This window comes from Acromyrmex echinatior, chromosome 10 (genome assembly GCF_024713525.1).
Source record: "Acromyrmex echinatior isolate Ae372 chromosome 10, ASM2471352v2, whole genome shotgun sequence".
In the NCBI taxonomy this organism is placed as follows: domain Eukaryota; kingdom Metazoa; phylum Arthropoda; class Insecta; order Hymenoptera; family Formicidae; genus Acromyrmex; species Acromyrmex echinatior.
In genome coordinates, this window is record NC_141861.1 from 543645 (window position 1) to 560548 (window position 16904).

Genomic DNA, 16904 nt, shown 5'->3' on the forward strand with positions numbered 1-16904 from the left:
TAAATAATTCGCGTCGATGTTCACACATATCTCATTATGTATTTGAAAAACAGATTTATAAACTTACATTCAATTGAAAAATCAATACAATTTCAATAAAAAAATTGAAAAATAAAATTAGTATAGCAGTATAATTTATCTCTTCCACTTTTTCATAATTATAGAAGCTGTATAGAGTAGCTAATTTTAGCCATGTTAAATAAGTCGCAATTTACACAAGCTCGAGAAATCTTTTTAAACTATTTAAATATATAATAATTAAATATAAATAAATTTGTTTTCGATGCCTCATCTATCTTTAAAAACTTTGCAAAATAAAGGGGAATTAGTCCTTTTGTAAATAATGTAGAAATTCTACAAAAAGAAAATTTACTAAAAAAAATTCACGATTGCATTTTTGTAAAAATGCTAAATGCATTATTACAACTTTTCTATATCAGAATTAATTGCATTTCATGATTTTATTTTTAATATTTTTTACATTTATTAAAACTTATGTGTCTGACATAACAATACCTTGAAATTTGAAACAAGACAAACTACATTTACACGACATACTTAATTTGATTTAATAACATTCATAATCACGGATGTTACTAAACTAAAAAGTGCCGTAAATGTAATCATAGATTTTATTTTAATCGAAAAACTGGTCATTTAATTTCAACTCAACAATACACTTTTACTACAAGGAAAAAATTGTACAGTAGCATGAAAATCTTTGTTTTAAACGACATAACTTAAGAATTATGGATTGAATTTAATTTTTACATGAAAAAAATTTATAAACAGACTGGGAAAGAGAGAATTCATTTTTTTGTCAAGTAAAAAACATAATATATGTATTTTTTATCTTAGTATGTACCTATATATACACTAATAAAAATGGAAACTGTCTTACGAGCTAATGATGTTAATGAGCAATAATCATATAATACTTAAAAAAAACAATAAAACCTTACTCAAACATACCTTTTAGCTTGAAGCTTCAAATTATAGCTACTTAAACAATGTTAACTTTAAAACAATTACATAATGTATATTTAAATTTACTGTTACATTACAATAAGATATTTATAATTATTTGTTACATTTAATCTCTATTTGTGCACAATTGGTGCCACAATTGTTATTAATTGTAAGGTTGTACAACATCATTTTAGAGCGATTGTAAGTTGTAGTCAAGTTACTATTTGACTGAAACTGAAATAACTATTTCATAAACAATTAATCCAAACAATTATTCTCTTTTATTCAGGCATAAAGTATAAGTTTATCACATTATCAACATATGGTTCTTTTTCAAAATGTACAAACTTTTTAGATCTTATCGAACGAAAATATCAATAATTATATGAAAGGTTATTTTGCGTGGCTTTTTTGGAGTTATCTAAATATATGTATTTATATATATATCAAGTGTGTACTTTTCCTCTTCATCTTCTTTCCAGGTACTACATTTATCATTTAAATTGTTGTATAATGCTAATTTACCAAATTATTATCAGCAGTAAATCATTTTTCACATCACTTCCATTCCACCATTTTGCGTGTTCTCTGTAAAACCTAGTGTAGATGTGGGTGCATCTTGCGATGTATCTTCTAATGCTGGTGCATCCATGCTTTCAGGAAGATTATTTGCTGTTCCAGTCGGACAGTCGTCCCAATTTATTTTAAATCGAGTCACACGCGGTTTATCACCTAGTATGTTTCTCTGAACTTTATCAAATTGTGGTTGCGGAGGTGGATTCTCACGGAGTTCTGGATCTATGTATTCATTATTTATAAAGTAACCCACGCGAACAAATTCATGGCCTCTATATGAACAAGTCAGCAATACAACGGTTACGCCTAAAGCATCATTGACTGGAATCCTACTAACATCAGGTGGATCAGCCTAATGATAGAAGAAGAAAAGATAATAATCAGAAAATATTAATTATTAATGTTACTAAATTAGATAAATTATAATATGAAACATTTATATCGAATTCATGATATCTCACCTGAAATACAAACATATGTCTTCCTTCAGGAATTGGACCAACATAAATAGTATCTAGGACTTGATCAAACTCCTCAGATTCTGCACTGCCCACATATATCATTTTCCATTCCAAATCTTAAAGAATATCAGTATTGTTTATCGATATATTTCCTTTTTTCTACACAAACACACACACACACACATACATACACACACGCGCGTGTGTAAAAAATCATATCATGGAGAATGTTAGATATGCATATAAAGAATTGAAACAACTAAATTGTAAAGAAGCTTGATTGACAAAAACTTTCATCATATTAGAATGAATCTTTCCATCGTAAAAAATTTTATTTTAGAATCACATATATTACAGAACATTCATGAATAGTTCGATCATTGGTGTTGTATCATCATGGCAATTGCAAAATTAACCTAAAGATTAACACGCACTCAAAGATGCCAAACGAATAGAATAAAATAATAGCGTTACCGAGCGGAATCATATTCGTAAAATCAAAATTCGTACCTTCCTTTAATTCTTCAATGCATTCGAAAGTGACTTCAAACTGGAACGGATTCAGAAACGGCGAAGGATTGTCTAAGACAGCAACGTTAGCCAGTTGAACCTTGGCCATGATATAATCCACAAATTTGAGAAGTTAAAACGACGAACCAGTCTCAATGAGAACGCAGAGATGATTCCGTGGTACAACGTGATAAAACGTGTAACTCGCGCACGTTTGTGATTATCTACGCTATAGCCGTTGTATATACGTCCGAAAGCCGACAAGTAAACAACTTCATCGCAGCAATCGCATCACACAAGGTAGTTTGGCGGCAAACGAACCAAAGTACGCTTCCGGTGATACTGCGCGAACATTGAAAAATGACTGTTTATTATCGAAATCTAATATACATTACGATGGACGTGAGTACGATAAGAAATTTGCACCAGAATTTTAGAATAACACGCACATGAAGTGTTACTACATTTTTCCGCTACAGCATCGAGTCCTATGTGTTTATTGTGCGTTGCTTATTCCATGTGATACGGGGTTAATGGAATCCAAGAAGATGCATAAAGTACGTTTAAATAATAATTTAGACAATTGGAGATTTATATCTGTAGGATTTGAAAATGATTTCGTGAAAATGATTGTAACGAGCCACATGAGGTTATTCGTATTTTCGCAATTGTTTCGAATTAGATCAAGCGCTTATCTAAAGTGTTATTGGGCGCGTTCAAGCTGAACAAAGCGGCTAGCCTGCTCGCCGAGCAATTGAATGTGATTGGTTGGATCTATAAGTAACAACCAATCATGTTTATTTGCTTGGCGAGCAGACTAGCCGCTTAAGGTTTTGTCCAGAAGCACGACCGCTCACTGAGTGCTTAGGCCCTCAGCACAATGGAAAGAATAAGGAATTAGGAATAAAGAATAAACAATTTTAACCTATCAGAAATTGAATACATCAAAATACACGGTTTCTGATAAGTTGAAATTGTTTATTTCTAATTCCTTATTTCTATTGTGCGTAAGGCCTTATGACTCCTGTAACCATTATGGCGCGATAGCCAATCAACGTCCCGCTTGCTCGAAAGTAATAGATATATATTGGGTCATCTAAAAAATATCCGCGGTTTTTTGTCACTAGATGTGTGTTGATGGTCATATATCTAGTGACAAAGTACCGCGGATACTTTTTAGATGACCCAATAATTTCTATCACGCGAAAAAAGTTGAACTCAATCCAATTTTCGCTGCAGTTGGATGCAAGATGAGATCGACTTATGGTTCTCGCAGAAACGCGGCAACGCTTGCCGCGCGGCGGAAGTTATTGTATTGGGTCATCTAAAAACCGCGGATACTTTTTAGATGACCCAATACTAAACAATAATTCTATGTCGTATTCTTAACTCACCATGCAAAACTTCTAGAAATGATGTAATATTACTTCCGCCGCACGACAAAAGTTGGATTGAGTTCAACTTTTGTCGCGCGGTGGAAATATATCTATTATTCCGAGCAAGTGAGACGTTGATTGGCTATCGCGTCTACTTCAGCCATGCGGCAAGCGTTGCCGCATTCTGTGTGGGAACCATTAGGGCTATGTTCAGATTCCTAACCGAGTGCCACTCACTCATCGTTCCATTCTTGTTATTTACCGAATGTTAATCAAAAATGATATGACGCCTGCAGAGCACCCGCATGGGAATCTGAACACATTACTGTGTGCAGGGGCCAATAGGTCTGTTTGGTTGCTTGCACTTTTGGCACTCGACATCTTCGCTTTCTCTCTTTTTAAAGCAACATACAATATGTATCTATTTTATTTTAAGTGCAAAAATATTAGGGGATTTCACGCAACGCGAACAGACCTATTAGTGAGCAGTTGTGGTTCTGGATGTAATGGGTATAAAGCCGCGCAGTCATTCCCTTATTGAAATTCATACAAGCAGGTAGTCGTGTCGCGTGCAGCTCTTTTTCACATAACTTTTTGAATGGTAACTTTATGGATAGTCGGCACACTTTTGTCCTGTGGATTTAGTACAGAAACGAACCACATCTTCTTTCGACGATATGATATTTTGGCTGTGTTTACTGCTGAAAATGTACAGTATACGTAAACTGTAGATTTTCAGCTCTGGCAGTGAATTTTGGAACATAGCCAAAATCGTATCGTCAATGAATTTTGGAACACACCTTTATCGATAGTGTCAGAAAATGTATACAGTCACGTAGTTCCCAAAATGGATGTACTGGCGATAGTGTACGAGCGATTTCGATGGTAACAGGAAAAAGACCGACAGGCCTCTCTCAGGTTTCTCTCTGCTGCTAGCCTGCTCGCTGAGCGATTGAATATATTGGGTCATCTAAAAAGTATCCGCGGTTTTTTGTCACTAGATGTGTGTTGATGGTCATATATCTAATGACAAAGTACCGCGGATACTTTTTAGATGCCCTAATAATTGGTTGGTTCTGTAAGTAACAACCAATCATATTCATTTGCTCAACGAGCAGCCGCTTTGTTAACTTGACCGTGGCCTATGTTTACATATTCTATGTTTTTATTTTTATTAGTGTAATATTTTTAAATGTTCATTACATACTTTTGTTCTTTTAATAGATAAGTTTATTATTCATTTTAAAGTGTATTTCAATCTGATTATTTCAGATACGTATTACTTATTTAATATTTTTTACTGTGATTTCATTGCGATTTTATCTCTTCTGTTCTTGTTTATTTATAATTAAATTTGGCGTTCTTAAAAAATATAAAAGAATGGAAGAGGAAGAGTTATTACTGATTATAATATTTATGCAAGCGTGATACACACTGAATTGTATATACTGAAGTATATACACTGAAATGAACATCGAGGAAAATTCGTGGCCATTATTGATTAGCCGCCATTTTAGTTGAGACGATATTTGAGCGAATTCGAAGCGTTTACGCGCGCGATCGATGTATCGATCGATGTACTATCGATGTCTGAAAATCTATATGGGCATAAATGATATACAATATATAAACAAAAATAATGTCACTTCAATTTCATTAGTACATTCAATAAAATAACATATTAATAACCATATCCTACACCGTTAACACATGTGTAGGAATTGATACATTTAATAAAAAAATTTTTACCTAATGAAATGAAATGCCCTTTTTACTTCTTTGCCCACATCCAGGCACTTCATGTTGATGTTTTGTAGTTTTACAGTCACGCGATTTTATAATCTTTTAAAATAATCTTTTAGATATAACCCCACACATGATGATCTTGCTGACATATGCGTTTTGATGCATCTCACTAAAGAAATACTAACGTAAGTGCGCATGAGCACCTGAAAACTTCTGATTCGCTCTTATATTGACTAAATTAAAATGGCGCTGATCATTTGGTGTCAAGATTTTCTATTAGTGTTTTTGGCCCGACCGAATTTGCACTAATCTGGGTTGAAGTAATGATGTTTCGTGCTCTCCAATTGGTACAGCGTGTAACGTCAATAGCGAAGCATTTTCTAACCTAAGTTGGCAAACCCAATCGAGCCGAAAACGCTATATATGTTTCACAGCGGAGATGATCATTTCAGTGTTTATATAGTTCAGTGGTAATACATTTATAATTTTATGGAGTATTGTGCATTGAAGTCACGACAGATCAAAAAAAGAGGTTAGTTATTATATCTAACTGCCGAATTTTGACGATCTACATTTTGTGCTTCTGATTGCAGTTGCATTATAATTTGTTTATTTTTTTTTAGATGGTGGCAATCAGTAATACCGTTTTTCCAATTTGGAGACTTCTCACAATTATCCAAGAATTCAAGAATACTAATTATGACGAATTTTATTATTATATAAGAATGATGCCTGATAGATTTGATTGGCTTTTGGAAAAGACGAAACCTTATCTGTCTAAAATATAGCAGGAGACATTCATTTCCATCAGAATTGAGACTGGTTCTGAGGTAAGTATACAGTATTATAGAGACCTTATACGGTCAATATCAATAAATATATACTGACTATATTATTAATCATGTGTGGTTAATACAATTTGATGTTGAAAATATTAATAGTGATTTGAATTTTTTCATTTTTGAGCATCAATATGTTCTACCACAACAATATTCCTATCACAGATGTTTGAAGCTTGAATGAAGAAATTTAATCATTGTCAAATACTATCAGTATTTGTTGATACTGATGGTGTGACCATATAAGGTCTATAACATACATAAACTGAGCTCAAATTTTATCAATAATGCTGATATTGTAAGGTTATAAAAATATTGATGCATACTGTCACTATTTTACTAATTTAATAGTAATGATCGCTATTATTCATCATATAAAATTTGCTTAACAGTAATTTCTTGATCAGTAGTTTTTTTTTTATCAATATAAGAAGTTTATCCTAATACTATTCTCTCGATGTATTTCAGATATTTTGTTCACAAAAATAGTGTATGATCAAAGAAGTGGTCTTTTTTTATTGGTTACTCAATAGTAATAAGATTATTCCTGAGATATGTGATGTAATTATAAAAGCTTTACAGCCAATATTTACCACCCATGACAAGAAAGGATTAACGTAATATAGTTAATGGATTTTATGAGAATTTCCCTAATTGTATAAGGATACTTTGTATAAGAATCTAGGCTCCAAAAACTCAAGCTGTCTCTTCTTTAGTAGCAAGAAATTTTTTTCAATTGTTCTCATGACAATCTATGGTACAGATTTTCAAAAAGATGGACTATGGTACGTATTAATCAGCATAAATAGCGATAGTTTTAGTAACTAACCGAACTGATTTATAAATAAAACTATTAACAAAGAAAGGCCAATGAGAGCAAAATCGCAATCAATAAGCGTATACATTCATATTTTCTCAATACAATCTTATATATAATACATTATATTATATGTGATATAAGATCTTGACGAGAACACAGGACTAACAACCACATTTACAAAAATAATTCTTGAGATTAATCTATCTGTATTACAACTTGTAAAGAAACATTCCTGGTTGAATTGTCACAAAACCATCGAGACAGAAAATCATTTACCTTGAAATTTAGAATCGCTGTATAATGTATTTCATTCTTCTCATCTTTATTATTATTGTTTTTAATAGTTAAATATGGCTTAAAATAATCCAAAACGTCTGACCGGAGAGTAACATGTAACATGTATAAGAATATATTGAGTAAATATAAATGTACATGCTTATTGCAACTGCGGTGTTCTCAAGCCTTTCTTTATTAATAATTTTGTTTTTAAATATGTTAGGCCTGCAAATAATGACTGTGTTCAGCAGAAAAAGCAAGTTTGTAACTGTTGTAAAATTCTTTAATATGATTAGTCTTCCTCTTAGTTCCTCATTAGATAATAAATATATAAACTAATCATGTTTAAGAATTTTACAACAGCTGCAAAGCTATCTTTTTCTGCCAATGGATGCGTTCAGCAAAGAAAACTAATTAGTTAGCGCTTAGTGCAAGAACTGTAGTTCGGCTGTCACTTCAGCATTCCCTTGGAATACATTTTGAACCTAATTATTCACTGGTTTCTTTGGACGTCATTTCCCTGTGTACTAATGTCCCTATAGATTTGGCTATTAAGGAAATAATAGAGAGATAGGATTCTAGTTCGAGCAACATAAAATACCTAGGGAAGAATTCTTAATTGCGATTCGATTTATACTTAATTCGATCATTTTCTCGTTCAACAAGAATTTTTATAAAGATTTTTGGCACAATTCGCCGATACTTTTTTTTCTCTGATAATTTTGAACATCGTGATACAAGATATAAAAGAACTGGTAATTAAATTATTATCTATTATCTATTAAATTATTATCTATTATTTATTATCTTTGCTTATCATTTTATTTCCATTATGTCGGCATTCTGTTGACTGCTCCGAGAATTTTTGAATACAACATTGAATATTTTGATAAAACTGCATAACACTAACGATCTCACCGATTTCAATGACCTTGACATATGTGTCATATGTTACCAAGATCATGAGTGATCTCAACAAATTTTTAAATGTTTCTTGTTATTCATTAAAAAGTTATTAATGAAAAAAGTTTGAAAAATGATGTCTTTTCTGTTATATAAAATAAAAATTTTTTAAAAAGTATATTTTACAACTTTCTACGCGAAACAAATTCACCCCACCTTTCCCCCTACAAGGGGCATACGGCTTTCTAGGAAGGAGAGTGTAATATCTAGTCAATTATTCTTCTCACATTCGATTGTCATAGTCAATTTCTTCTTTCTCTGTGTATTGTAGATGACGCATAACATATATACTACGTTATATACACACACACACACATACAAATGTGCGCGCGCACTCCTATTCGCTATCTGAGGAATAGGAATTCCCTTCCACTGGAAATTGATCAAATAGATAGAAATTAATTCGTATAGTCATTGTCAAATCCAAAATTCTGATTTTTTGGATACTGGGATCCTCAGTCTGGGGAATTAGAATTCATGTAATTCAACGTGATAAAGCTCTCTCATTCCGACAGTTTGTCGAAATTATAGCTGTTTCAAACATTTTGCATATCCTAAAGATTGTCTAGAAAATTAAACACGTTTCATAAATCCATCATAACATTATTACCATATAAGAAAGAGCAAGTGAATATTGAAAATAAGAAAAAATGTCTAGAAATTAGTAATACAAAAAATGACTTGCTTTGTATAAAAAAGAAGATATCTCATTTTGTTTTCCCTAAGAAAAAAACAGGGCAACTGATATGTCTCTGATTAATAATTTCAAATGTTTAACATACTTAAAAAGATTTATTACTGCATTGTAATTCAATAATTTTTTTTGTTCTACGTATAACAATAGTCATGTGGGTAAAAAAATTTAATATTACTTATAAATGTTCTTGTTCAAACACATTAAGTGTACCTCACATTCTCCTACCTGTAGATACCTTTTGATATACCTTCATGATATATAAATTGTAAAAATTTTACATTAGAAACACAATGTTTGCGTAGAGAGACCTTAAAATAAACCCTCATAAAATCATTCTTAAAGAAATGATCATAATTTCCAATATAATTTTATAAAGAAGAATTTAGACAATGACACAGCCTTTATATGGTAGTATGCCTCTTAATCAAACATTAGATAGTTTAAAAGATCTTGTAAACGAATTTCATTTTTTGTCTCATTTTATCGTACTACAAAAGCGCCGCTTTCTTCCGCTCCTATTATGTAGCCACCGATCGTAGAACATTAAAAGGAATCGGTGAGTTGTTAATGCAAAAATGCAAAGATATACAATATGACGAGGTCATTATTTGAAAAGTACAGTTGAACTTCGGGTGAATTGTTGCCTGAGTTGTTTGAGTAATAAGAAACGTTCGCGCAGGGGCTGTGAGGATACTGGCAGTCGAGCGGTCTTTGATCAAGTTACCAGCACATTCCCCATCTAAACGCGCGTTGATATCTTATGAATATGGAAAATCCGTAGTCGAGATTACCATTATGCGTATTACATTATTTGATTGTCTTTCTTTAATCCAATATCAGATACAAAATCTAAATCTTTAATCTAAAAGTCGGATGGCTATGTTCGCATGTATGCGTTTTCGAAAATTGTTTAATTGAATTTATTCAAATATTATTATTAATATAATTATTTTTTTTTTCTAATATATATATGCATTTTTTTGTAGTTATAGAGAAAGCATCGAAAAAAATTCTAATATATAGAATTCACACGTGCACACATATCTTATTACATATATCCCTTTTATTTCATTTTACCGTTTTCTTTTTTATTATTTATCATAAAATTATAATTTATATATTATTAATATATTAATATTTATGTATATTAGTACATTTATATATTTAGTTATGTATATAACGACCAGATATAGCTAAGTCATTAATAAATAAATACAAAAAGAAGAATAAATTTTGAAAAATTTTATTATTTGTGAAACAAGATTAAATTCTGGAAGTAATGCGAGTAGCAGCTACAGTAAAAAATTCATCTATTTAAGCTACTGTTCGATAAAATTTATAAAGCTATTAAAATTCATAAAATTACAGCTCGACCGAATCACAGTAAGTACAAGTCAGCTAATTATTTTCCAAAGTACAATCATTATACTTCAAAATTACATGTGGTAATTATGAAGTATAATTATTATACTTTGGAAAATAATTAGCTGACTTGTACTTACTGTGATTCGGTCGAGCTGTAATTTTATGGAACAAAAAGAAATGTATATTAAGAAAAAATTTAAAAAATAAAAAATTTATCTTTTTATACAGAAGGAAAAAAAATTTTAACCAACCACAATATATTCACTGTGTAACTTTTAAAATAAAAATTATTCTCATAGGCATGAATTACAGCAAGCAAGTCTATTTGGACTTTTCGAATTATTGATATTATAAGTATATCATGAATAAACATACATACATGTAGATAAACTCAAGTATTGGCACTCGCGAATTGGTCTGGAGCTTCTCTAATGAGACTACACTTTAATAACTATAAACTAGGAAAAGAAACAAAGAGAGCGACTTCAGAGAGAGCACGATTCCTTTCTGTCGAGTGGCTCTGGAGACCAAAAAACAATTGCGCGGGCGTCATTCCTTTGCCTGCGATGACTGAACGACGCGTACCGGAATCCCGTAGTCTCTAGAGCATCATCGAAGTGGATAAAATAACAGCGGGGTTAGTTCCAGAGTAGATCAAAGCCGTCCGCTCCGCGGGGGTGGCCGACAACGCGACGACCGACTGAGAGAGCAGCTCTCTTCGCATTTGTCTATACTCGAGCTCGCTCAAGTGGCATCGACTCTCAAAAAAGGAATAAAGAACGACCTCAGCGACGGGTTCATGCGTGAAACGATGCCACTGCAAACAATCTCGTAATTTGTTTAGGTATAACAATCCGTCTCTCGGTTCCATTCTAATCCTCCATTCTTATAACGAGATTATCGTAACGTTTTAGGATATTGATCGCATATTTATGAAGATATTTGATAAAAGAATTCGCAATATATGTGAAAATTAACTCATTTCATCCAATTTTCCATATAATTAGTGTGGAGTCCTTTATATATAATATTTTCTGCAATTTCAAAGTAATATAAGTTGTGATAATTTTCAATCTTGGCACTGCTGGTATATGATTAGCCGGAAGTTACAAATATGTGAGGTAGTCTTTATTTTTCCGTGTTCATTGTTTGGATTTCACCCTCCTGAAATCTCCTATAACATAATAGAATGCGGGATTGTAGATGATTAGCTATTAACACAATAATAGATGACTCGACGTAGATATGAAAGTCTCTCTTGAGGGAAGTGAAGATCTACATTATCTTTCAATCATGTCCTTTATTATCGCATTTGAGAACTGCCACTTTTTATTGAATATTACTGAAACTCTAATTCTATTTCTTTCCTAATTAACTTGTTATATTTTTAATGACAAGTTTATAAAATAATAAAATAAAATCGGTATGCTTTACATAAAATATAATAAAGTATATTATATTATTAAAGGCAAATATAAATAAAGAACTATATTTAGGATTATTATAAAAAGCATAAATTATTAAATTGATTGACTGCCATCGGATAGATAATTAATAATAATACACGCACACACACACACATGCACAGGTTTATTCAATGATACTTTATTTTTATATAATAATATGAAATTAATATTGCATTAAAGTAAAAAACATTTTTAGAAAATATAAAAATACATGAGATTCTTTGTATTACTTATATATTATTAGGTGTTGGAATTAATTCGTAGCGTTTTTTAATGAAAGAATGTTATTTATTTCACATGAGCATTAAAAAATACATTAATGAAAGTACTTCCCATCACTTGTAAAACGCTACGAATTAATTCCAACACCTAATATTTTTGTACTAATAGTTCTAATTGCTGATATATATTTAATACAATGCGTATTTATTTCTTCACGCAAGGCTTTTATTTCTTTTATTACTGAGATATCGGTAGAGTGAAAGATCTCTTGCCTTAGGGGGTTGAAGTGTCAGATTGGATAGACAATAAGCATATTATCTTGTAGGATAATCAGCCAATCACTACGAAATTGATGTAGCGGCGTCGTACCGTGATCCTCTTAAGGACAGCTTTTTCGAGAGTGAACGGAGTTCGTTATCGTGATTTAATTCGCAAAATCCTTTCAACCGCGGTCCTGTCTACTCTTTTTCTACCAAAGGTATTCCTTTACGCTCTCGCGAGTACCCATTCTTATATTGCTCGTCGCATTGCATTGTCGATTTCATCCTCACCCTTATCCTTTCTTTTCCTCTTCTCTCTTATTCTAGTATTCTTCAGAATTTCTTCGCAACTATCCGTTGAGTTCCCAAAGCTTCTGGAGTTAACTGAAACGTATCGACCATTTCATATTTATATGAAAGCACAGCAGCACGTCTTTGCGTTTATTTTTATTATATCAATCAAACAAAAAAAAAATAAACTTTGTAGTATATAATATATAATAAACTTTAAACTTTTAAAATAAATAGTAATAACTGGCACCAAGTTAACATCAAATTAAATAGAAAATATAATCCAAATGGAACTATCTTTAATTTTTATACAATGAAACTTTAGTTAAATTAATATCTTTATATTGCTATTAAAGGCTTAATATCTTTGCTATTAAAAATCTTCCTATTCCAATCTGAATGGCTTTAATTTTTCTTAAAAGAATTTATTTTTTGTTTTTAAAAGGAACCATGGTAATTATTCAGACACCGTGTCGATGACCTTGAAATATGTTGTCAAGATCATGATCCTGAGTGATCAAAAGGTTTTAGGTGGCGATTACTGTTCGTTCAAAAATTATTAATAAATAAAATTTAAAACACAATATTAACCGTGTTCAAGTCTTTTTTGACCCGAGCGTTTTTAAAAAGTTCTCGTGGTATTACAGTCTATCAACAAAAAAATCACGAACATAATCAATTTTGAACATAATCAATAATATATAATATGAACACGGATAGAGATAGATTAAAAACTACTCTCTATATCCATCGTGTCTATATAAGAGTGTTCGACTTTCTACAAGAGAGGAGAATTAAGCAACTATACTGTTACTTTGGTTGAAAAAGAAATAGAAAAAATCTTTGAATCGATTATGATTTAATAATTTATTTTAAAAAGAAAAAAGACATTTTTTTAAAGAAGAATTAAAGCTACATCGATTTCAACAGGAAAATACTTCAATAGGAATACAAAGATACGTATGCTTAGGTTTCATTGTATAAAAAATAAAAATAGTATCTGTTAGATTATATCCTTTATTTAATTTGATATGGTATTTAACTTAGTATCGCTTAGTTGTTGATATAAAATCTTTTATAGAAATGATACATATCATTCAAGTTCAGTAAATAATAAGAATTGTATTATTTGTGTTTTACTTTTTAAATAATAAATAAATTCAATTTAAAGATTCTTAGAAACAAGATCATTTATATGAATAAATCGATAATATGAAACTGCCAATTACGATCAAAAATTAGATATTCAAATATTATATTATTATGTGTTTATTAAATAAATCTATTTTAGACATGACTGCGCGCCGATAATTTTTGGACTTTCAACATAATCAATCTGATATAGTAATAATCATCAGTATAATCATAAATTAAATTAAATGAGAAAAGTCTGTAAAGAACTTATTGTATGTTTTGTGACAAGCCAATAATAGTCGAATCAGGGACTTACCGATTTTCCGATTACGTTGAAAGTTTGAATGTTATCGGCGTGTAGTTATGTCTGAAAAATATATTAGGTGTTGGAATTAATTCGTAGCGTTTTTTAATGAAAGAATGTTATTTATTTCACATGAGCATTAAAAAATACATTAATGAAAGTACTTCCCATCACTTGTAAAACGCTACGAATTAATTCCAACACCTAATATATTTAATAAATACATAATGTAATATGTGAAACATCTTGACCGTAATTGGCTGTCTCATGTTATAGTTTGATTTAATTTCTAATTTGGTACAATAAAAATACTACCATTTGGATTTTATAATTTGGTATGATAGTTTTTTCTTGAGGAATACATACTTTTTTTGCGCCTTTTTCTAAAAAGGTAATAGCATTATAAGAAACGCATTTAGGAAAATCAAACTGAGTAGCGACTTGTATAAAAAAAAAGATGAGCCAAACAAAGTAACCAGAAGAGCATAAAGCAAGTACGTTTAAAGGCAAACATTGGCATATGTCTGCATCAAATAAAACTACGAAACTCAAAGCGCTTTAGTCATTATGTAAATGTCTTGCTCTAACCCATCAAACGTTTCAATAAAAATTTGCTAAAAATTTTTTTTATTAATAGAAGAACGATAATCAGATTTTTAAATAATGATAAAATTGATTAATTTGTTTCCCGAAAGTAAAGTAAATTAAATAAAAAGAATGTTTAGTAAAGATTTACAAAACAAAGTTTTAACGTATTTGTATATTTTCTGATAATTCTACATATAAAGAAACATAAACGGGATCCCTTTCATGTATTAATACCGGGATGATCGGTGATACAGAAATGGGATCGAATAGCAGAACGTAAGTACATTTGCTTTTAATACCCGGTAAACCAAAAGTATTACCAGCATTAGAGAGATAAGCTTTTTGTAAGCCTAGTAGCGCGGCCAACGAAATCTTCTTGTGTTGTTATTGTGTTGTCATTTCGATGTCGCTTTTGGACATAAAGTCTCAAAGGATTAAATGAAAGCAAACTTTGTGAATGTAAAAGTATTAGTATGGAATAATTTAACGGGAAATCTAGCTTAAACGACAGATTAAGTGGTAGAATTTGCTTGACATATTCATTAAAAGAAAGAAAATTGTATATAATATATATACTATATATAATATACAGTACTTATATCTCGAGATATAGTATATGTAAACATAATATACATAATGTAAACTAGAAAAAGGGGACCAAACTTATTTATAAAATCTAAATTTTTATTTTTAAAATTAAATTACATTAAGATCTCTAAATATAAATTATTAGATAAAATGTAACGACATATTTGTAGAAAGGATATAGCATCATAAGGAGAGAATTTCGAGCCTCGTATAATCAATCGCCGCATGGAGCAAAATGAATATGCAGATGAAAAATATTTTGTACAAAATTTCATACCAAAAAAAAGCTACACCATTTCAAATTATCAAAAACATTCTCTATTCTAAAAAATAATATATGAAAATAAAAGTATTTAATTGAAATAAAAAAATTTTTAATGTAAAAAGACTTGGCGCTACTAACAAACTTGGCTCGATCTAGCGCGATAGTGGCGCCAAGTTTTTTACATTAAAAATTTTTTTATTTTAATTAAATAATCTTATTTTTGTGTATTTTTTTAAAACAGAGAATACATATTATTTAGATTGAGTTAGAAGATTATTCATGTGATATTATTTCTTAAATGAAAATACAAATATACATACTATTTGGATTACTATTACTTTGATAGTTTGGAATAGATATAAAGATGTTAGCATTTGTGTTTTATTTTTATTTAATTAACAGATAAAAATATTACCATTTGGTTTTATTAGTTAAAAAAGTTTAAAATAGTTTATTTTTTTAAGAAAAATTAAAAGTAGGATTACTTAAGTTTTGTAATTTAAAAATAGTTCTACTATATTAGTGTTCCAACCAAATGTATTTTCTGTTTATAATTGGCGCAATTTAAAGGTTTCACATATTAAAAAAAAAAATTGTTATTTTGATAATTTTGAAAATAGATTTGGAATAGGTTTGAAATAAAAAATCATTTTTTTTCTTCAAGAGCGCATAAATTTTAGAGCCTTTTTTTAAAAATATTTTTTGTAAAAAAGGTAATTTTGTCGTGTAGTATTAATACGAAATAACTAATCTTGCAAAAAAATACTTTCATATACTGAAGCTATTTAAAGAAACTTACCACAGCAAGTTAATATTCCTTTGTTAAAAATTTTCTATTCTTTTTTTTTTCTTTTTTTTTTTTTAATACAGAACTCATAACTCGTTTGATTTATTTGAACCTGTAGAATACATATTGGCACCTACTAGACGACACAAATATTATTCGAAAAAGTTGGCATTTTTTAAATGTTTATGATAGGGCATATTCCCTGTCGGCGTATTACCCCGTTTTACCCCTACAAACAAGCGTGTTCTCTTGCACCGCACAAACCAAGAGTTACTTCGCTATATTAACTTGGTAGCAAACGGTAGCCACTGTCGGAATAGCAGTAAAGCCCTTAGGGTGACGCGGTCACGTCTGGTATGAAACGAGAACAGACGTTTACAACTGCGTGTTTGGAAAGGCTG

General features: G+C 30.5%; 1 protein-coding gene and 1 long non-coding RNA gene across 8 annotated transcripts in view; one reads left to right on the forward strand and one right to left on the reverse strand.

Moving 5' to 3' along the window:
* Window positions 1-1227: 1227 nt before the first annotated feature.
* Window positions 1228-3165, reverse strand: asf1 (histone chaperone asf1). Its single transcript, XM_011059419.2, has 3 exons — window positions 2517-3165; window positions 2007-2122; window positions 1228-1897 (listed from the first exon to the last, which is right to left on the reverse strand). Exons 1-3 carry the CDS (start codon window positions 2623-2625, stop codon window positions 1523-1525), a joined length of 600 nt encoding a protein of 199 aa, XP_011057721.1. The 5' UTR covers window positions 2626-3165; the 3' UTR covers window positions 1228-1522.
* A 2722-nt stretch (window positions 3166-5887) lies between these two features.
* LOC105148004 (uncharacterized) overlaps window positions 5888-16904 on the forward strand; it is a 50649-nt gene continuing 39632 nt past the window's right edge. The window contains exons 1-6 of one of the 7 annotated variants that reach the window (XR_015546421.1): window positions 6024-6170; window positions 6262-6468; window positions 6946-7262; window positions 9913-11442; window positions 12612-12764; window positions 12874-13025. This is a non-coding gene — a long non-coding RNA (uncharacterized LOC105148004). Of the gene's footprint in view, window positions 6171-6261; window positions 6469-6945; window positions 8655-9912; window positions 11443-12611; window positions 13026-16904 lie in introns of those variants that run through there. The other 6 variants (XR_015546418.1, XR_015546419.1, XR_015546423.1 and 3 more) reach the window with 6 other exon arrangements.